This window comes from Drosophila guanche, unplaced genomic scaffold (genome assembly GCF_900245975.1).
Source record: "Drosophila guanche unplaced genomic scaffold, DGUA_6, whole genome shotgun sequence".
Lineage (NCBI taxonomy): Eukaryota > Metazoa > Arthropoda > Insecta > Diptera > Drosophilidae > Drosophila > Drosophila guanche.
The window spans coordinates 4,580,445-4,602,120 of record NW_022995748.1 but is presented as its reverse complement, the minus strand read 5'-3'; the positions used below and the strand labels follow the sequence as shown (position 1 = coordinate 4,602,120).

At 42.5% G+C, this 21,676-nt stretch overlaps 3 protein-coding genes across 3 annotated transcripts in view; 2 read left to right on the top strand and 1 right to left on the bottom strand.

Annotated features, from left to right (window-relative positions):
* LOC117584131 overlaps window positions 1-12,290 on the top strand; it is an 88,209-nt gene extending 75,919 nt beyond the window's left edge. The window contains exons 2-3 of the mRNA XM_034272885.1: window positions 10,188-11,482; window positions 11,721-12,290. Coding sequence (XP_034128776.1) covers window positions 10,267-10,626 — 360 coding nt within the window. The 5' untranslated portion in view covers window positions 10,188-10,266 and the 3' untranslated portion in view covers window positions 10,627-11,482; window positions 11,721-12,290. The remainder of the gene's footprint in view (window positions 1-10,187; window positions 11,483-11,720) is intronic.
* LOC117583960 (protein deadlock-like) lies at window positions 11,612-16,292 on the bottom strand. The gene is made up of 2 exons (XM_034272661.1): window positions 15,301-16,292; window positions 11,612-11,911 (listed from the first exon to the last, which is right to left on the bottom strand). Exons 1-2 carry the CDS (start codon window positions 16,290-16,292, stop codon window positions 11,860-11,862), a joined length of 1,044 nt encoding a protein of 347 aa, XP_034128552.1. The 3' UTR covers window positions 11,612-11,859.
* Window positions 16,293-16,897: 605 nt separating this feature from the next.
* On the top strand, window positions 16,898-18,085 carry LOC117583959 (BTB/POZ domain-containing protein 9-like). Its single transcript, XM_034272660.1, has one exon. It carries the CDS (start codon window positions 16,898-16,900, stop codon window positions 18,083-18,085), a length of 1,188 nt encoding a protein of 395 aa, XP_034128551.1.
* Window positions 18,086-21,676: the final 3,591 nt, after the last annotated feature.

Below are 21,676 nucleotides of genomic sequence, written 5' to 3'. Positions count from 1 at the left end.
CCACATAACTGGAACACACAAATCTCCCATTTGGTTAACGATCGAGAACCGATCATTTATCAATATGCGACGCGAAGTACTGTACTGTGCAACCGTGAGGCAAACAATTTGACCCCATGCCACCACTTTTTAGGGGGCAACACAGCCGGCAGCGGATCGCGCGCTCATAAATAAATTGAAAACCCCTCAAAATATGGTACGTTTGGGTATGGTAATGGGCCGTGGCCGAACCACACATTTTGCCATATTGTTCTAATTGCAACCATTTGTTTGGCTGAAAAAGAATGGAATGGAAGGGAAATTGGAAACCCGAGGCAGAATAAAGTGAAATGCGTGTCGTTATTTCGAAATCAGCTGTGGCCCCAGACGAGACTTTTTTGGAGGGTGAGAGGTACACAGTCCCTAATTGATATTAAATAACTCAACGACCAACAACCTGTTACGCAAGGCACACATATACATATATATAAATGTACAAATATATATCTTCTTGCACAACCAGCTGTGTGGCATCTACATATATATTTTAATAAATGAAAACCATAAATAAACTGCCGCCCAGGTCGACCCCGAGACTCCAAGCCACTCCACACACACCGCATCGCATCGCATCGCAAACACAAAAATTAATAAAGAACCCAAAACGAGAGAACAAAGGCGAGAAAATAAACCGATAAACGAAACAAAGTCCTCTACAATTTCTCAGATTTCCCCACATAAACAATAACCGCCGACAAAAACTAAACGTGTATCATACAAGAACGTACCACAACAGCAACAACAACAACAACAACAACAACAACAACAACAACGAAAGAACTTGCCATATTTTATACATTATTTACGCATTTTACTGCCGAAAGTCGACGTCCGAAGGGGCACCGTGACTAATTAAGCAATTTTCTGAGCCAAAATCGAAATCTGTGTCTGGCTTTCTGAGTCTCAGACTTTAAGGTTTTGTTAATTATTTATGCTTTTAATGACAAAACTTTGTTCGGGTTTTTGCTGGTTTCTTTTCTTATGTAATTTATTTGTATTTGTTCATAAATCATTGATTTTTTATCAGTTCAACGTCTGGAATACTCTTCTCAGAAAGCATTAAATTTGCGTCAATATTTGATTGGCATTGAATATATAATTAATTAATGAATTGCTCATTTGTCTGGTAATTAAATGTGGAACAGTTCTATAGGAAATATGGAACAGAATAAATATTGGCATTTATTTTGGAGATCAACAGAAACTTAAATTTAAATTCTCTTTTAAAATTTCTATTAAAAAACTCAATTAGCAACAAATTTGGGACCCAATCAAAGTAAGTTCTAATGTTTTATGGATAGATATCAGATACCGAACAGAAGAACTTTAGATTGTGCCATTAAATAGGTATTTCTGCTTTGAAATGTGGCTTGAAATTTCAGTAACCAACTAATCTTGTGTTAACTCTAAAGTTATTGCCAATTAAAAGAGTTTTACTATGTTTAAATTAAATTTTCCACAACATTTTCCACCTCTTAAGGTTTAATCATCTTTTCTATCTGTTGCTTCATCTTGTTACTGACTCAGGAGAGCATTCAAGCTTCGACTGACTGTTTTCGTCTGGCTGCTCTATCTATCTACTTGAGTTTTGTATTTTTATTTCATAAGTTTTAGTGCCTTCATTAAAGCATCTTTACAGTCTTGTCTCGACTTGGGTTCTGTTTTAGCCTTATGGCATCTGCTTCATTCTATTTTTTAATGCCCTCGCTTGCTATGTGATTCTGGGACTCTGATTCTTTCGATTCTCCTTTTGGCTTCTCTTTCCCATCCATAAGTGCGTAATTTACTTAAGCTGCTTTTGGCTTAATATGCGCATTTTAATAGATTTGTTCCACTATCGTCAAGGCAATAAATTAATAAGACGCTGAGCAGCGGCACTGTGCAGTGGAATCGTACCTCCTTTTTTATCATGGCTCGAACGAATGCACTTGACTGCCGGCTATGGGCATGGGCATGGGCATGGCCATAGGTATGGGGTCTTAGGCATGGCTCAGACTGCTGGCTGCCTGGCTCTCAGGTTGGGCCTTGGGTTCGGGGCCTTTCCTGAAAGCTTTTCAGCTGCGGCTGAGTGCCTCTAAGATGCAACTAATGATAACGGCAGCACAGCCACAGCAAGAGCCAGAGCCAGAGCAAACCCATTCCATGGATGGTGGATGGACGATGGAGGAGATGCAGCTAGCAGATGGAGCTTCTCGATTAAGCTGCTTACCTCTCTGTGTTGTTGGGGCGTTGCATTTTGGGGTGTAGCTGCCGCATCAGCGAGGTCTCTCTCCTCCACCCATACGGTAACTGACAGCTCAATGGCCGAGGGCCCACACTTGTTCGTATTACTGGGTGTGTACCTTCTGTATCCGTGTGTGTGTGGGTTGAGAGTTTGTTTTGTGTCAGTTTCCTTCAGTTGGTTCCATTCATAATTATCAACCTGGGCCTCACCTTTTTGGCCATATGTGTAAGAGAGCTAGAGGGAGAGAGGGAGAGAGCCATCATCGTTGCGCTTTTCACGCTTTGGCGGCTCATTAAAAGAACCGCAACCCAACCCACCCACTGACATTGCCTTTTTGTCCCAAAGAGCGAGAGAACTTGGCAACACTCTACTTTTCGGTTCTGTGATGGGTTATGGGTGATGGGTGATGGGGGTACGTACACAGCGCCGCAGGTTATAAATTATGTTTGCTTCTCGCACAAGATTGATAGTTCTCTATAGGCACCCTCCCTGACTGCTGCCTGCTGCCTCTTCTCGTCGGGGTCTGACTCCAAATGCCGTTAGAGGAGCCGCCCCAACGATGCAGCGGCAATGTCATTCACGTGCCTCCGCCGTCGGTCGTTCGTCGTCCGTCGTGTGTCTTGTGACCCAGTTAGCGCCATTCGGGGCCCCCTTTAATTAGCATATGGTGTGGGCAAAGGGAGATTCTGGGGTTCTGGGTTTGTGCGAAACGCGATAATTTGTGGATGAGTGTGCAGCGAGTGTGAGCCATTTGCATGCACTAGGCCAGCCACCTGCAAGCTGCATTTCAGGCCAAAAACACAGAAAGAGAGCGAGAGAGAGAGAATTGCAAATTAACCCCTGCCTCATTATGTGATTTACCTTTGATGGGGTATTCGTGGAATCCAACTTTGAGGGCGGCACTGGCATTGGCATCTGCACACAGGGCGTACTCGCAAAATTTTATTGAAAGAGAACGTCCTCTGATGGAATCAGTAATTTGAAATTCGAGAAGGAAGCTTGCAAAGGGATTGGAAAATCAATTAGGAATATATTGGAGATATGAAGGGTGAGCAGATTCAAAGTAGAATAATGAGGAAATATAATTTGCATGGAAACAAAAAATAGTCAAAAATGTCGAGCACATTTCATACCTTCTCACAAACACAACAAATCAAATGCGGAGATTTAAAAGTTGATTGAAAAGTTTATTAGAAATTAAACTAAAATATAATTTAGTTTTAATTTTTCAATCTTCTAAAATTCATACAACCGCCGGCACTCTGCTAAATTTCATATAATATTAAATTTAGCTTTGATTTAAATTGAAAAAAAAACTCCACTTAAAAGCAAAGATTATTCGCAAAATGACTTTAAAATCTCTTCACCTCGTCTCGTAAATAGAGCCCTAAAGAAATTACTGCGCACTGCACCAATTTGAGTGTGGAGGAATGCAGAAATTTGAGTGAGAGTGGCTTCTTGCTGCGTAGCAGCACCGAAAATCCCCTGAGGCATTCTTCGTTGGGGCATGAAGGGGCAGACCATTTAGGGCATGTGTGTGTGAAGCGTTATAATCCCCTCTGCCATGCATCAACCTCTGCGATGAGGAAGCATAGAGCAAGGGCGAACGCCGAAAGAGGGTAAATCCAATTCGCTTTGGTATATTCAACAATAAGCCGCAGGGCAGGCAGCTAGGTAAGAGGAGGTGAAGCGGGAGAGGGGGAAACCCTATCAAAAGGTGCGCTCTTCGATTGTGGTGCAGCTTTTTGTGCCCCGCAACCACTTCAATTTCAATGTAATCTCTTTAAATGTGAAACTACATACAAAATACAGTCCGCACTCCCGCCCGAGATACACTTCAATCAAACTTCAGAAAAAACGAGTAAAAACTTAAATGAGTTTCGATTTCAAGAGTGTGTTTGTGTGATGCCCTCAAGTGTGAGGAGAGTACTGTTAAAAATTCATATAAATAAATCTATTTTAGATGCCGCCCTGCCGCATGCCACACTTCTTTTTGTTGAATTTCTGATTCCCATTCCTGGTGCCGTTCGGTTATTCGTTTTATTACTTTTTACTTTTCATGTACGGACAATCAAACATTGATGTCAGAATTTAATATGCTGTATAAATCGTTTTGAGCCATTGACACATTCATGCGTTGGCTGTTTCGTTTATTCGTTTATTCGTTCATTCGTTCATTCGGTTCCCTCCGCTCGTATTCGTAGAATCAACAAACCAAAGTTGTCTCCATGGAATGTATGTTACATCTCCACACCATACCACACCCCGCACCCAGCCCCATCTACATCCTCTCAATACCCATGCCACGGACCTATGTGCTCTCGTATTTGTATGGAAAAAATATTTATATTTACACGCAACTCTCATACAGAGGCAAGTTCACTCGACATTCATTTATATTTCTCTTCATATATTTTTACTTCTTTGTTTTGTGAATAAAATGAAATACAAAAAAGTAAGAAAGAAAGTAAACAATTACGAAATCGAAGCGGGTGATACACTTGAAATTAATAATTTATCTTGCTCATAAATATTATTAAAAATGTATTACAATTTTTAATATAATTCAACAATTTTGGAGTGATTTTTTAATGATTTCTAATCATAATTTAATGAAAATTTGCTAAAATAAATACTGATTTATCAATTTAAACTTATATTTCGGGAACGAAATATTTAAAAATTTCACGAAAAAAGGATTTTTCGTGAAACTGCAATCGATGTTCCCATTTCAAAAATGCCTATAAATATCCTCCCTCTTCATTACAAAACTCTTCTTATATCAATAATACCCATCTTAGAATAGAGAATATTTTCCACACTTATTGCTTTTCGAAGCTTTTCCATGGTTCACATTTCATTTATTTTCACTTGTGAGTGTGTACGAGTATCTGTATCTGCGTGTGTGTGTGTGTGTGTGGGTGTGTGTCTGTGCACTTCACAACTTAATACACTTTATTATTGAAAATATTTTTTATTACAAGTGCCCGGGACGGGGCCGCTGATCGCTAAGGGCTTCCCAGAATTATTTGTACGAGCATTTTTTGTGCGCCTTTTCCGCTCATTCTTTCTCTCTCTCTCTCTCTCTCTGGCCCTGACACGCACAGCTCCTCCATGCGCTGGTGTTGCCCCAATGTTTCGCTGTTCCTGCGCTGGGGGTTCCGTTCTGGGTTATTGTTGGTGGGGCATTGATTTGTTGGTGCCCCTTCTGCCGCTTCTGTTGCTGCTGCTGCTGCTGCTGATGCACTCGTTTTCCATGAAAATACAAACTCAAACACTCTTTTTTATACGCTCTCGTGCCTCTTCCTATACATTTATATATATATATTTTTTATGGCTCTTCGCCGTCGATTTTGATATTCATGTTGCATGTTGCTGACTTTTGAAGTTTTTGGCAATTGGAATTTTTTTTCTTTTTTCGAGGGTGGAAAAAACAATTTGAATAGCTCTTTGGATTGTTTACTTTAATTTACATTTCCTTCGTTTCTTTTTTCATTTTTGAGGTCTTCTTCGGGCACACTTCTTTATATATTTTTTATTTAATCATGGGGGGAGGCCGGGGTGATATGCAAATCATGCCTGAACTTCTTTAATGAACTAATTTTGTGGCAGAACAACGCCGACAAACGGACCGACGACGATCTCATGATTATTTATGCCTTTCTCGCTTACTCTTGAAAGCTGAATTCAATTAGGCGTATGCCACGCCTACCAACCCCAACCCCAACCCCGAAATCCACTGCCACTGCTGCTGCTGTTCCATGTTTATTTATGTGCCGTTTGCTGACTGCTGCCTCATTTGCAAAAGTTTCCAAAGAAAAGATTCGCTTGAGCGCCAGTTCGAGTTCCAGTTCCAGTTCGAGTTCCATCTCCAGCTGCTGGAATGGGACGGTGATGCCTGGCAGCCTGGCAGCCTGCCTGCCCCACGCTCTTTTCTCTGTATGTGTCAGTTTGATAAATGATATCAATTTCTTATAGACTCCACACACTCACTCCGCATGCCCCTCTCTTACCAACAGCAGCAGCACTTCTTCCAGTAGGCCTCAAAGTTTGTTTTAGAATATTTCATTTTCATTTCTCTGTGTTTTGTTTGTTTCTCGCACAGCAAAAGCAAAGCACTTTTGCCAATTTGACACTTTTAGCAATGCGCGTGTGCCGTGGCACTTGAATTTCAAATGAATCTCAAGCCCCAAGACTGCCTGACAGTCGAGTGTATGAATTTTTAATGTATGTATGAATGAGGCAATCTCTTAGCACAAATACGAATAGAAGTGGCAGAACTGCTGCTCCAGCCAATATGCTAATCAACTCAGAGAGAGAGTTGAGCCAAAGTGGAGAACTTTTTCGAACAATTTACTTGGGTAAATTTAACCAAATATGGCAGTTGTCTGATATCTGTATCTATTCAATTGTTTTGTAACTGACAGAAAGGTAATTTGAATGACAATCGAATGATGGTTTAACCTTTCTTCTTGGATGTCTCCTCCAATATCTTCTTAAATTTGCTTCCAATAAACGGCGTTTTCCACTTTTAAGCAAATTTCATCACTAAATTCGTTCAATAAATCCCACAAGTTTCTGCCGCAACACCTGAATAAATAGTTGCAACATCCACAGAGACGCAAATCAATAAATTATAATCAGATATTTGAGTCTTTTGGGGGAATTTGTTGTACGAGAGAGTGCCTGCCACTCCACGTCCCTTTCTAAGTATAATCTGTGCAATAATTTTAAATGCCAACGAACATTCATAACGAGCATACAATTAACACAAATACCCAATGCCCAGAAAAAACCGGCAGCCGAGACTATTAGCCCAGAAAAATACACATCAAGAGAAGGAGGAGGCCAGCGGCAGCAGCTGGGGCGCATGCAACACATTAGTGAGGCAACAGACACAGACCCGAAAGACCCACCAAGTAGCCAGATACAAAATACAAGACGAGAGACGACAAAAACAGCCGCCGGGCAAACAGTTCCCAGATCATGTAAATGACAGAAGGAAAAAAAAAGAGAGCTGGAAAGCTGTAAAGTGGGCAGCGGCAGCGGCAGAACTAGAAAAACTTTCGGCCACTAATCTATAATGCTGTCAGCCATTAAACAACTGAAAAACCAAATTTGTAACTCATTAAACAAAAGAATCACAGAGAGGGAGGAAAAAACGAAACGAAACTTAAGTGACTGACTGATAAATGGCACTCGCGACGGGTCTCTGTCTCATTTGTTGTAGGGACTGCCAAATAATATTTAATTATAAACAAATAAACGAGAAAGAGTCAGAGTCGGAGTCCGAGTCCGAGTAGAGACCGCCTTGGGGTTACAAATGCCTCGTAAAAGGTGCAGAGTGATTAATTATTATGTCAGGGAATTAAATCAAATATTTGAGTTGACACAGGGTTCCATTTGCTGAGGTCGCTCTGGGGTCTCTCTCTCTCTCTCTCTCTGTGCTTATCTGTCTGCTCGAAATCACGAAATGCAAATAAAAATGACTTTAAGAAAACGAAAAACCAAACAAAAAATGCCATAATATTTTCTTGTCTTCTGCTGTGGACGGACATGAAAAATTGAAAAGCCAACAGGCATTCAAGCAAGAGATAACATAATCCATGGTGCATCCATCCAAGGGGAACCGTGAGTAACCTTTTTGCTTCTACTACTCAGTTTCGGTTCGGTTCGGTTCGGTTTTGTTTTTACTTTATGAGAGACAAAGGAAGACGCAGGCAGGCAGGCATTGTGGCAGTCGCAGGCAGGGAAAAACATTAGCATATATCAATGCCAAATGCAAATAAATCATCAATAACATTACTTTTTTTCTCTCTCTCTCCGTGTGCCACTTATGCACCACTTACAGATACTTACACTGGAGACTGAGGCACAGAGACGAGACGTGAAGCGATATCAGAAGAGACGCAGCTGCAGCGGCATGCGGCATGCGGCATGCATTTTCCTTGAGGGGAAAAACCTAAAGGAACACGCCACGCCAACGCGTCTGTCATGTGCCCCGAACTAAGGCGCCTTGCATAAATTTACGCCCGGGGATAAGCCCAAAAAAGGAACGAGAGCTGAAGATACTCCCAGTGGAAAGAAAAACTCAAGTGTATGGGGAAAGGCAAACATAAAGCAATTTTATGCGTTTTTAAAATGCGGCAATTGACTGAAACAACAAAAGCGAGGCGAGGAAAATTCAACCAGACCGCATGTGAGCACGTTTCTCCGAGAGGCTAAATCAAATACGAGCACAAGTCGGGTACAGACCACAGACCACCGACCATATCGTATCCGTATCCGTATCCGTATCGAAAAGGAAACTCTGGTTGCCAGTGTTAGGATCTAGCGTTGGATGCCTGGCTGATAAGGCGAAAGGCGAAATGCTTGATGGTTTGTTGACGACCAACAAAAAGTTCTTGAGCGTGTGTAAACATTTGAAGGACCAGCGCTCCCAGGGACCTGCAGAACACAGGCAAGAACCAAGCAGGAGCCAGCAGCCAGTCGGGGTCTCGGTCTGCGACGTTTATAAATGCGCTACAGTTACAAATTGTAGCCGCAGCTGTGCGTGTGCCACATGTGCTCTAAACCATTTATAAATGTAACAAAAAGCAGCAGCAGCAAATAGCAGCAAAGAAAAAGCGTAAGGGAAAACCCCAAAAGCCCTTAGCCCAGAGACAGCAAAGGAACAGGAACAGAGACAGTTGTGGCACAAGTGCAATGCATAAATATCAAGAGGGAGGAGGCCGCCAAGGAAAGAAACAGAAAACAGGCGACGACACAAGGTGTTACTTTCGTATAAACAAATCGACAAATCGATAATTTAAAGCCCATGAAAAGGACATAAAAACCATAAAAATAAACACACCAGCAGATACATTTTGCAGGAGATGCGAAGATTACCTTGGAAGTATCTCTCTTTGCTCATTTGAAGCGGAAAAGCGGGGATAACAAAAAAAAAAAAGAAAATAAAATAAAATAAAAATTACTACAAGGAAGATACGCCTCGGTTCGCTTCGTTCCCCATTTCGTGGCCAAGTGCTAAAAGTGCAATTTCAGCAATTGTATCTGCAAGATACATTAGCGCAAAACCGAGGGTGTGTCTGTCCCGTATCGTGAGCGGTGTAATGACAATTTGACACAAGGCACAAAATACATGAAATTGAGCAATTTATATGCCAAATGTGTAATTTGATGCACGCGGACGAGATACATTCTGAGCTGTATGTAGCGGAGAGTATCTGTATCTGCTGCTTTGAGCAGATGTCGTGTAAACGGTGGAGGAGCCGCAGAAGAACAACTTCAACTGCTGCCAACGAAGAACTTTAATTGCAACCAGTCTCCGAGGAGTGTACATTGAGATACATTTTGGTATCTACAAGATACTTTACAACTGCACACAGCCAGCAAGTGCAAGCAGCCATAAACTAAGAAACAAACAAGAAAAAAATAACATTAATTGCATCTTTTGCGGCTAGATGCGCATATTTGCAGATGTGAGATACATTTGTGGGCTTAAGAGATACTCTCGTGTGTGTATGATAAAAATAACAACAACAAAAAGTGAGATGCATTTAAATGTCAAACTTAACGAAACAAAAACTACGCGTCTATAAAATCAATATTGTGAGAAACAAATCTATAAAAGAATTATTTATCTGCCCAATCAACAAAAAATAACATAAAAGCTGCACAAACACATTTTGTTTCTTTAAATGAAATGCATTTGTATCCATTGGAAACATTTTCATCCATCAAATACATTTTGTGTCTGTGGGAGAAACTCGAGAAACAGGAGCTTTAACTTAATGAAATCTGCCATCCGTCAGATACTTTCCATGCCAATGCCAATGCAAAAGCTAAAATTACATTTACAATTACAATTACAATTTAGCCAAAAGTCAGTTCATTACTTTGTCTGTTTCTGTGTCTCTTGCAGAGCATCGTCCACAAATAACGGAGACATCGGTGGGGAAGGAGGAGGAGCCAAGGAGCCGCCCAGCAACAACCAATGGACCATGTTGATGCCGGTGCTGGAATACTCGTACAACAGACACATAGCCAAGATACCAAATTGTAAAATGAGGCGAATGACGCTCAAAGCGGCATCGATGCGAATGCTACTGCCATTGCTGTTCCTTCAACTGTTGCTGCTCCCCTGCCAGGCGGTGGATCCAGCGGCCAGTGGTGGTGGAGCCACTGGCGGAGTCGGTGCTGCCGCTGGTGCTGTGGCAGGCAGCAACAGCCTCAATGGTGGACCAGCGGGTGGCACACTGAGTGCCAATCTCACGGAATTGGGCAGTCCCGGTGTGTATAATTCGACAAATGGATATAATGCTAATTGCAATATATGTAGTATATGGCGTATATGTAGCTGACCCCAGTCCCCACTGCCCATCCCCCTTGACGACGCCGCCATTTTGGCATTTGTGTTTGTGTATTTCCTTGTGCGCATTTCCTGTTTCCGTTTCCGCTTGGCAAGAGCAGCAGGGAACGGGTTGTGCTCTGCTGTGCTGGTGGCAAAAACTATTAGCCACTTGGCGCTAAATAACCACGCCCACGACCCTTGGCAAACCCCCGTAACCCCACTTCCATTCACACAGAAGCAAAACACTAAGCATCAATTAACCCAATTTTCAGAATCCATTTTCACCTGGCCATGGAGCTGTGGCCATGGCTCTTTGGCTCTTTTGCTGAGTATTTTCCCAGCCGCACTTCTGTGTGGGTTTAAGTGTGCGTGTTTGCAGTTCCTTCCAGCTCTGTATATATATATATATGTATATCATTTGTAGAGAGTTTTTCTCTTTGCCACCAATCCCCAAGTGGCGACGTCGAAAGCAACTCCCAATTCCCCATCCCAAGCCCCCCCTCCGCTTTAATCCTGGCTCTTTTTGCCAGCATTTTCTTCTTCTCCAAACTCTTTCCACAGGCGTTCGTGCATTTGTTGTAGTTTGGTTTGGTTTTGGTTTCTGGATGTGGACTTCAACGTTGGAGCAGCAGCAGGAGCAGCAGCAGCAGCAGCAGCAGCAGTCGCTGCAAATCATAATTAATCCATTGATTTTTCAGCAATTTTTTTGCAGCTTCAATAATTCACACAAATCATTTCCAGCCATAAATATAAATTCTTTTTACAGCATTTAACAATGAATTTTACAGCAAACAAGATATGCTTTTTGTGGCCAGGTTTTCGCCCTGGAATACATATTACTGATCCAATTACAAATTGATGAGCAGGTAATGAATGCCATAAATGCAATAATTGTATTTTTGAAATGCCTCACGCGCGGCTTTGATTTGCGTTGTAAGTTATGTCATAAATAATTAATTTTAGCACATTCATAGTTATATCTTTGCATTGTTGCTCGTAAACTCTCGTTATTCATCAAATTGTGTATACATTTATGGTGTGTGTATTCAATATAAGGAATTTTAAATGATGTTTGTTTTTTTTTTTTGGTTATATATTTCGCAGACGCCACAGAACTTGTACGACAGTTTGTCAGATACAACGGGCAGCGGGTGGTCCAGCATTGGTCAGCCGCAGAAACAGCTGGAGATGCAGATGTCCCGGATTGTATATCTTTGAAGAAGTGACAACCCTTGAGAAGAATTTACGACTGCTGGCCAGAGGAGCGGTCTTCATTTTCCCCCATCATCACAGGGCTGAAAGAAAAACGAATTGATTTAAATGCTATTTCTAAGACTGGGTTGTACATATGTCTACTAATTATGCATAAGTTATTCAGTAAATCCGCCCATTCAAACGTGATAAAACATAATTAAGCGTGTAATTTATTGCAAATGTTATTATTATCTGTGTACAGTATATCGATGGTTTTTTTATTTAAATTTAGTTTAGTTCCGTTTTCAAGTGTGAATTTATTAGATTTAAACGTGTCAAACATGGATAAAAGCGTAATGGATGCATTGTTATTATATTATATAGCAAACATTTCAAATTCCATAAAGTTAAATATATTATTGAGGCACTTAAACCGCATCACTCTACACTTTTTTCACACAAGATTTGTATCTGCCAATAAAAGAGAACTAATTATTATAAAATACCATAAAATTGTGTGTCATCCTTTTGGGGTTTCGTTTTTCATGTTGAACTGCCTGTCGATCAACTCAACTCAACCGCTACAATCTGAGGACAAGAGAGAGAGAGAGAGGGACACAGAGACACAGGAAGTGGTTTCAACCTGTCCATAAAGATGGCACTCCTCGGCCTACACGATTGCCGTTAAGAACTCGTTTCAATTGGAGACGAGAGACGCTCTTGCCTGCGTGGCCTCCTTGTGGTTTTGTGCCTGTGCCTTTGCCTGTGCCTGTGATTGTTGTGTAGTTTGAGATACGTACGTCTTTTATGCATTTTGTGGCTGCATCTAGATAGGCCCGGACGGGGCCAGGCCAAAGAGATTGACTTCAGCAGAGTGTTGATAAGGCCACTCGCAAGCGGCCGATAAAGTCAATCAATCAGCTGAGAGACAGCAGCGACTCAGAGCCGACTTAATTATCTGTTTAGATAACCAACGGCTAAAAATAGCCGACGCTAGTGGTTGTTATGTTAAATTCACAAAATCTTTACAAAATCGGTAATTTAATATGCCAATTGTGGGCCGAACAATGGCCAGTGTCAGAGTTTGAGTTGTGCCTGTGGCTATGGCCATATTTAGGGGCACTTAAGACCGCTCGAACAAGACTTTAAATGGGTTTTATTAATATATTAAGCAAATCGTTTGGACATCTGAAACAATTTAGTCTAGAGCGCCAAAGCGAAGTGTGGGATATTCCCAAATTCATTCATGCGGGACGGGAACAGGTTTCAGCTCTCGCCTTGGCATTCATGTTTTGTAAATGTTATTGAGTGCAATAAAGAGATGAAATAAGACATTAGACTTGGAAGGCATTCTTCTTAAAGAATTTACTGGAATTTATTTTGTTAAATTGCCTCTGAAATTATGTGCTGAACAATTTGCCAATCCAATTCCGCCCTAACCTAGGCCAAGCGAAGAGGAAAAACTTGTCGATTGGGCAGACCCTGGGCCGTGGACAACGAAAAATAAAACTTTCACATAATAGCTTTGAAAGTTGCACACACACACACACACACACACACACACACACACACACTAAAACCAACACCAACACCCACACCCTCAGCGTCACTGCCATTGAACTCACCTTGGTTTTGTCTTGGATTTTCCCCCCAGAAACTTGTTCTTTTCGTCTGCCAAACAAATAGTTGGCCATAAGAAGTTGTTCAAATATTTATTTACTTTTTCAAGTTGCCAACATATTTCTTGCGTATTTTCGTTGTTGTCTTTTTCTACCATGTGTTTTGTTTGGTCTCGGGTGCAATGTTTATGTATAATTCCCTGGGCAAAGTTACCTTCTGGTGCTGCCACTTTTTGCCACCCGCTTCGAGTGGTGCTTTGGACCAAAACTAATAACAAATCTTTTCATTAGTTGCGTTAGACAAGTTAGTTAAGAAGTGCACTTTAGGCAAACACAAATGCGTGTCTATATGTACACCTAAAGGAAATGTAACTAACAAAGCAGAGAAAGTGCCAGGATTAGCAAGTCGAAGAGTTAGATACCTTAACAGTTGTTCGAGCGAGTAGCTAATGCTTGTGTGAAATCTGTAGTTAACGTAGAACTTTACATCAAATCCAAAAGGAATAGACTCACCACTCTCTGCATTGCCAATACCTTATCCATATATTAATACCCCACACAGAAAAAGTGTACAACAAAACAGAATAGAATTCAACTGAACAGAACAGAACAGGAGAAAAAATTAGCTAAGCCAATATACAGGGGCGGGGTCCCAGGTCCAGGTCCAGGTCCAGGTCCAGGGCACAGAGAGGAGAACTTGCCCGAAGTTCTACAGGAAACTTTTGTGAAAGCTACTGAGCATAATGAAAGCATAACATTTAGTTAGCACTTGTATTTGCTATATAAACTGAGACACTGGCCCCACAGCACCTGTAGGTGTGTGTGTGTGTGTGTGTGTGTGGCTATGCAACAACAACTTTTCATTAATAACTCAAAAATGTTTTGTCTTGAAAAGTTCAACAGCATCGCACCCACACACACACACACACACACACACTTCTCACTCACTCACACAGGTGGGGTGCTGGTGCGGCATATCCGAAAAAAAAAGAACTTTGAGTCCGCAAACTTTTTACTGTTGTGCAGAAAACAAATCAAAGGAGTTTCCGACAAAGTTATTTTTTCCCAACACCCGTCCCTAGATCTCGATGAGACGAGTGGCAGGGGGCAGGAGGGTGCTACGAGGCTTGAGTGGAACAGACTGTGACAAACAATGACAACGGCTATAAGGAGGGAGGGCCACGACAATGGCAATTAAAGCAACAACCAGAACAACAACGGAGGCGGTGGCGGAGGCGGGGCATCAGTGCAAAGTTTGTCCATAAAAAGTCCATGCAGCAACTACTATGGCAAATGGGTAAAAAGTCTGGTAATAAAGGGAAATTATGATGATTTTCTATTTGGCAGAGCGTTGTACAAAATCATTTCCAAGCATTTGGCGCGAAAACAAAGAACCATAAAACCGGGTCGGATTCTAAAAGGAAACAGCATCAAAGGCGAAAGCCAGAGAGAGAGAGGGAGAGAAGTGGAAAAGAAATGAAATGACAGGAACAAAGAAGTATTAAATGATAACATTGTTGTTACATCCCGAGAGCGTTAAGTGAAATCATTCGCAGTTGGACGAGCAGTCGAAGAAAAGGAAACGAAGAAAGAAAGAAAAGGATTAAGATATAAGAAAGGTTAATGGCAAAGCTGCAGAACTTTTTCAGTGAGTGAGAAATAGTTTAGCAATCAATTGCTACGAAATCATTTGTTCGACTTTGTCTGAGATTTATTGGAAAAATGTGTAACTAATTGGTTGAGCCATAAGTTAGATGTTACAGTAGGGATTGGAAGGAATTTTAAAGCAAGTTCTTGCAGAACTATACACTAAGACATGCATTAATATTTTAATATTTTGTTTCTTTGCCAAGGGCAGATATTTTTCTTACCTGTTTTGAAACTTTTCAAGCATTTGAATTACTCCCAACATGTCTGCACGCTGTGCAACTTGGCTGGGAATAATTTCCAGCAACGGTATGGCTGCTGTCTTCCAATCCCTTTTCCCGAAGGTGGAGTATAGAATGGTTTTCAATATCTCCGTTGGTATGACGAAATCGTATCTCTTGGTCAACATGACAAGGACGGAAACATAATCGTACCAGTTGGAGGAGGCCAACACTTCCAATACAGTGATCGTCGCTGCCTTAAATGTGAGTGCTTCTTCGGGCTCACACAAGTTACTCATCATAGTCTGCGTAGCCTGACTTTCCATTCCCATGCTCTTCAAGGCAGTGAAGATTGGACGAATACTGGCAGCTCCATTGAAATTGAAGAGGCGACAATCCTTCAGCATCTCCAACAATTCCAAACCCATCCCAGCGCTAGCAAACACGGCCACGTATGCCGTAAAGTAAGCCTCGAATATGGGTCGACTTGTTTTGGTCAATGTATATGAAATACACGTGAAATCATTTTGGCTGTGCACCATTTTCATCAGTTCAGTCACCACCTCTGCAGCGCTGCGAAGCGTATGATCGCAGCTTGTGGAGGTGCAGCTATCGACCAAATTGTTTGCGCACTTGATACCAAATAATCCCACGATCGCCCGAGCACACTTCATCCGTGGGGTATCGACAGCAGCACTCGAGCGACAGGCCACACCAAGCTCAGCCAAGAAGTCTGTGGCCTCGAAGAATGCAGAGGACAGAGTTGACAAGGCTATTGGCTGCGGAAGCTCCGAATTTGGTGGCTCATCCTCTGAGTAAGCTGGTGGTGGCAATGGCGCAATATATTCATGGCGTGGGTGTGCCAAACCCGGCGTGGACTCCGAATATGGTGGTGGAGCGTATTCGTATGGTCGAGACACTATACTTTCTCGGAAAATACAATCAATTACTTGCTCCAACTCAGGATATTCAGATAAGCCATATCTTTCAGACATATTTTACGCAGACAATTTTACACAAGTTCCTTTTATCGAAGTTTATATTTTGTAGTGATGGGAATTGTGGTTTTTGCATTGGGCAAACAATAGAGATAATAGTTCCCCATACTTACTGATATCGATAGTACCGCATCGATACCGCAACTATACTTTCATTCCAATTATAATATATGTTAAAAGCCCATATCAATTCTGGTCAATAGAATATTCACTAATGAATCAATGAGAAATCGCCAAGATCAATGTGTAAAAAAAGCCAAAATGTGCTGTCAAATATAAATATAAATATATTCATCGATCTCAGTACAACATTAAACTACAATTAATCAGTAGCTTAAGAAAATAAATGCAACAACTATCACGGAATAATAGTAAGTGATTAAGACCGAGTATATATTTATTAAAGTTTACATTTTAGTGCAGTCTATTCAATGTATCGGTAAGATCAATCGATAATCTCCAGCTGATGTCAACTTCCCGCGTGCTTTCAACGAACTTAAATTGCTGAAGCAACCAGCCAAAATAATAAGTAAGTTTACAGAATACGAGTATACGGAAATATGAAAAGATCCACTAACACACAGATAAATCCAGTTACGGAAATGAACATCCAGGCAACGTCCACTTCGTCATCTGGTGGCGCGAAGAAACGCCGCAGTACCGAGAATGGGCTGGTGCACATTTTTGGTGCGGGCGCCTTGGCGGACATGGACCGCCTCTGCATGAACGAACTCTTCTCGGACGTGTCGTTCTTGGTGGAGGATGAGCTCTTGCCGGCGCACCGACTGATACTTGCAACGCGCTGTGAACACTTTCGGAAAATGTTCTACGGGGGCACGGCCGAGTCAAAGAAGCGCCAGATTCGCCTGTATGTGCCGCTGAAGTCGTTCAAGGTCATCCTGGGCTATTTTTATTCGGGCAAGCTGACCGTAGACACACTGGACGTGGATGCCATCTTCGAGGTGCACGGCCTGTCCAATTTTTTTGGCTTGCACGAGCTCGAGTCGGCACTGGCCACACATCTGAACGAGAGCCTGTCCGTCGGCAACGTGTGCTCGATCCTGAACAACGCGATCCAAGTCAATCATGCACAGCTGACCATGAACTGCCTCCAGTTTATGGACAAAATTGCGACAGTACTGGTCCAACACGACTCGTTCCTATTGCTATCCAAGGAGTCACTTGAAGCACTCCTGCCCCGGAACACTTTCGCCGAAGACGAACTAAATATCTTCCAAGCATTACACAACTGGAGTCGCCACAATCAGAGTGTGGACATCAAGTCGCTGGTGTCCCTTGTACGCCTCCCTCTCATTGCTGTCAAAGACCTGGTGGGTGCAGTGCGCAAATCTGGAATCGTCGCATCGGAAACCATATTAGAAGCCATCGATAAAGCGATCGAGTCGTGTAATCTGCCCTACCGTGCATCCGTGCGTCTAGGTCTGGATGTGGCCAATGGGGCGAGCCGTTTGTTGGTCACCATGAACGAGATGGTTCTCAGCCTGAGCTGCTGCTGTATAATCAATACTATTTTTGCCTGTAGTCTCGGAAGTACACTTGTGCTCAAATACAGCTACGACATGGAGGTCTCTTGCAACATGAAACACTGGGTGGCCGTGGGCAAGTTAATCTTTCCGTCACACGCTACAACGATGCGAATTCGCTTCACACCCATGCCAGTTCGTTTCATTCGGATCTCGCAACCAGATCGTAGACGTAAGGATATTTTGAAAGAGGTGTTCCTCACTGCCACGCTAGACAGCAACATGAATGGTGTGATCCCCAAGTGACTATCTGCCCATCTTTATCATTTACATGGATTATTATTATAATTTCATGATTTTCTTCTTGCAAATAATATTCTAATAACTATAGACAACATTTTGTAATAAATATATACGGGTTGCCTTCCAAGTCACCGGGCAAGCCAGGCTGTGGACACGCTAAAGTGCAGTAACCAAGTCCCACGTAATTAATCCCAGCGGAATGATCGAATGATTATCAGGAGATATGCAAATGAAAAAATTTGAATATAAATAAATAAAAATAAAATTTGATTATATATTATATATTACTATTATTATAATTAATTATGTGATCATTTTGTAAGTACTTGTTTGAATGATACCATCGATAGTAGTGAATAAAAAGCATCGAAGTGAAAAAGCATCGATCGCACTGCGGTCACACTGCAGAGCAAACAAAGCCTTAAAGTTCCGAGTTTAGGGAATTGGAACTGGAACCGCTGGAAGGATGCCACTTTTTTTCCACTTGGATATCCGCTTTCCGCTGGACTACCCGACCAGGAACCCAAGTGTCACCTATCAGTCGGAGAACGGAAGAAAATCTAAGAGAATTCATCATATTCTAGCGGGCATACGCAAGGAGCTGTCGACCCCCAGTTCTGACAAATTGAAGGAGAATGCTTATAAAAATATATGTGGAAGGATCAGGGGAATAATCGTTTTGCGCGCTCTGGACGTAGGACTTAACCATCTTCCAGATCTCTTCAAGATCATTCAAGTACATCAGCAAGAAAAACTTCATTAAAATCTGCACCAACTATGCATAAACATAACATAAATTGAATGTACAACCAAAGCAATGTGAAACGTGTTCCATACTTCCTCCTACTAAAATCTGTCCTCACTGGACGGTTGCTTGTTAGCTCCTTTGAGTCCTTCTCTCTGGTATCTGGTGAATTGCATCTTGAATTTTGAAACCCTTTCACAAATTGTTCCATGAATGATTTCCCCCGTTTGCTGTCAAAGCGTCCACAATTTCAATTTGCAAGACTCCTGTTCTGTTCTGTTCTGTTCTGTCCCCAAGTAGTAGTCTCCTTCTCGTTTATTATCTGCCTTGTAATGTCTTTTTATTAACAATAACGTATAAAGAAAGAAAGAAAAAAAAAACGAGCAAAGATGAACAGAAAGGAAAGGAAAGGCAAACGGCAAACGGCAAAGGGAAAGCGCAAATAATGTTTAAACAATTTGTTGTCGTTTCGTTTCATTAAATGTCTATTTCGCCTCCATGGACCACCGACCAGCGACCCCCAGAGCGGCGCCACGCCACGCCCGACACTAACAGTCTATTCCATTCCGCATCTGGGCCGGACCGGGGGCTGTCATTATAATTTGCAAAAACTTGCTGAGAAAGAGCGCAAAAAAAATTAGCAATAAAATGAAAAGCAAAGTGAAATGGCCGCAGGAGCTGGCTAAATCACGGAGAGAGAGAGATAGAGAGTCGAGACCACTTGTTGATGCCGCGTTGCTGGTGATTTCCTGCACTGCTCTGGTCGGCACTCACTGCCGACTGACGCTTCCTGGAGCATCCACTCGGCAGTGTCCGTACGCGAAATTATTATTGCTTTGCCTTCCTTTTCTGAGCAATCTTAATTGTACCCTCTGACACTAAGGGAATATGTATTATGATTTCCTTCTGCAACTAGAATTTATTTTCTGGCAATGTGAATCAGGAAAGATGGCTCTAAAAACCAGTTGCTTGCCTCTGCAGAAAGTCCAACCACGGTCCAAGGGTATCCCAAATTCGACACCGAAAGCTGGCTTCTTTTCTGGTTCCTCGCCTCCGTTCTTGTAGCTTGTTTGTAGCTGTGTAAAAATTATTATTTTTATGCTGCCTGGATGGCTAGTCGAGACGGGTTTGGAGTTGGAGCTGGAGTCGCAGCGAGTCGAGTCTGTTGCCTCCTTCATGCCACTTGAATGACTCATTAAAAGTGATTTCATTTTAAAACATTTTCCTCACTGCGGTTCCCGCCTCTGCCCTAGCGCCTGGCCCTGTCTCTGCGGCAAAATCATTGTCCGTTGCCTTTCCTTGGGCTTAGCGCCTTATCAACTGAGAGGCTGAGCCGACCAACCGACCAACCGACCGACCGACCGACTGCGAGTGCGACTGCCTGCCTTCCTGCAACTTCTGGCTGTCATTTAATTTACTTGGAGTTTAGTTTTTTAATTCGCTTAGCTACTTTGCTGCCGTAAATCCTTGAGAAAGGGACAACGAGAAAAAGAATAGGACATTTTCCCGTAGATAAGCGCTGTGAGTCACTCGGCAAGCATCCCCTCCCGTCTTCCACTCTTCTCCGTAATAGGAAACAAAATTGCAGATACTGCAGCGGCAGAAGTAGCACCAGCAGCCAGGTGGCAGGCAGCATCAGCTGAAACATCAACAGAGCATCCAGTGGCTCTTGGACTTCAGCTTGTTTGGCTTTTGTCAGCCCTTTCCACCTAATTCCCTAGATTAGCTGCATTATGCGCCACGCCGGGCGCATAATAACAGATCGGCTGGAAGCGGGCCAGGCCTATGCCAAGCTCTTCATTCTCATCCTGATTCGTGCAGGCTGCATGCAACATGCAGCATCCTCTTCAGCCAGCTGCATGTGTAAGTGGGTATAACTTGAGTAGCAGCACACTGAGCAGAAAGTAGCTGAACTCTAAAGCTATTTCGAACTATTTTCAGCTGAGGGAAAATGGAAAATAAAGCTATGTATATCTGGATGCTATATATAGCTCCTCAAATTGGGAATACAAATTTATACTTATGTTTAAGGAACAATTGCCTCTCGATGTGCTTTCGGTCGGATCCCAAAGGTATCCAAAAACAAAGGCAATATAAAATTGGAATTTAATAGTTAAGATTAAGATTGGGGAAATCTTCTCTGGATATGTTCATAATTAATTTATTAATTTCATTAATTAACCTTCATTTTTCTCAGTGCAAACACAAAAAAAACAACGCTGAGAATGGCCATGTTGATGGCTCGTACACGATGTTGCACTGCACCTCTGGGCGGTGCAGCCAGTTGCATCAGAATCAGAAACACACACGAACACACACACAGATGGTACTAGACGTAGTTGGAGGAGGCTGGAGAGAACTACTTAAAGTGTCCTACACAACAGATTTGACCGGAGGCATAGAGTTGCCAGCCATCTGCACTGGGCTGCACTGTACTACGTATGTATGTATGGCGGCCACTGTACTCGCACTCGCAGCGCTTCGATTCGCTTTTATTAGAGCTGCACGAGCCCGATGGTGGAGTGGAGTTGGGGTGAGGGTGGTGGCAGTTGTGTGGGCGTTGCTGGTGGGCAATAAATTTCCATTTAGCCATGAACAACAACTAACGGCTTCTGCCGACCGGCGAACGCTCTCAACTCTGGAGCGAGCGAGCCGCTATCCAAGGCAATCCGTCGCTGGGAGCGAATGGAGCTCAATGAAGCGTCACGTGGAAATGGTTATAATTGCATCCGCGCTCCCTCTCCCTCTGTCTTTCTCTCTCTCTCTCTTTCTCTCTGCTTGCCGCAATTCAACTTGCAACTCAAACTGTCGCTGTCGCTGACGCTGACGCTGACGCTGCCCCGTGCCAC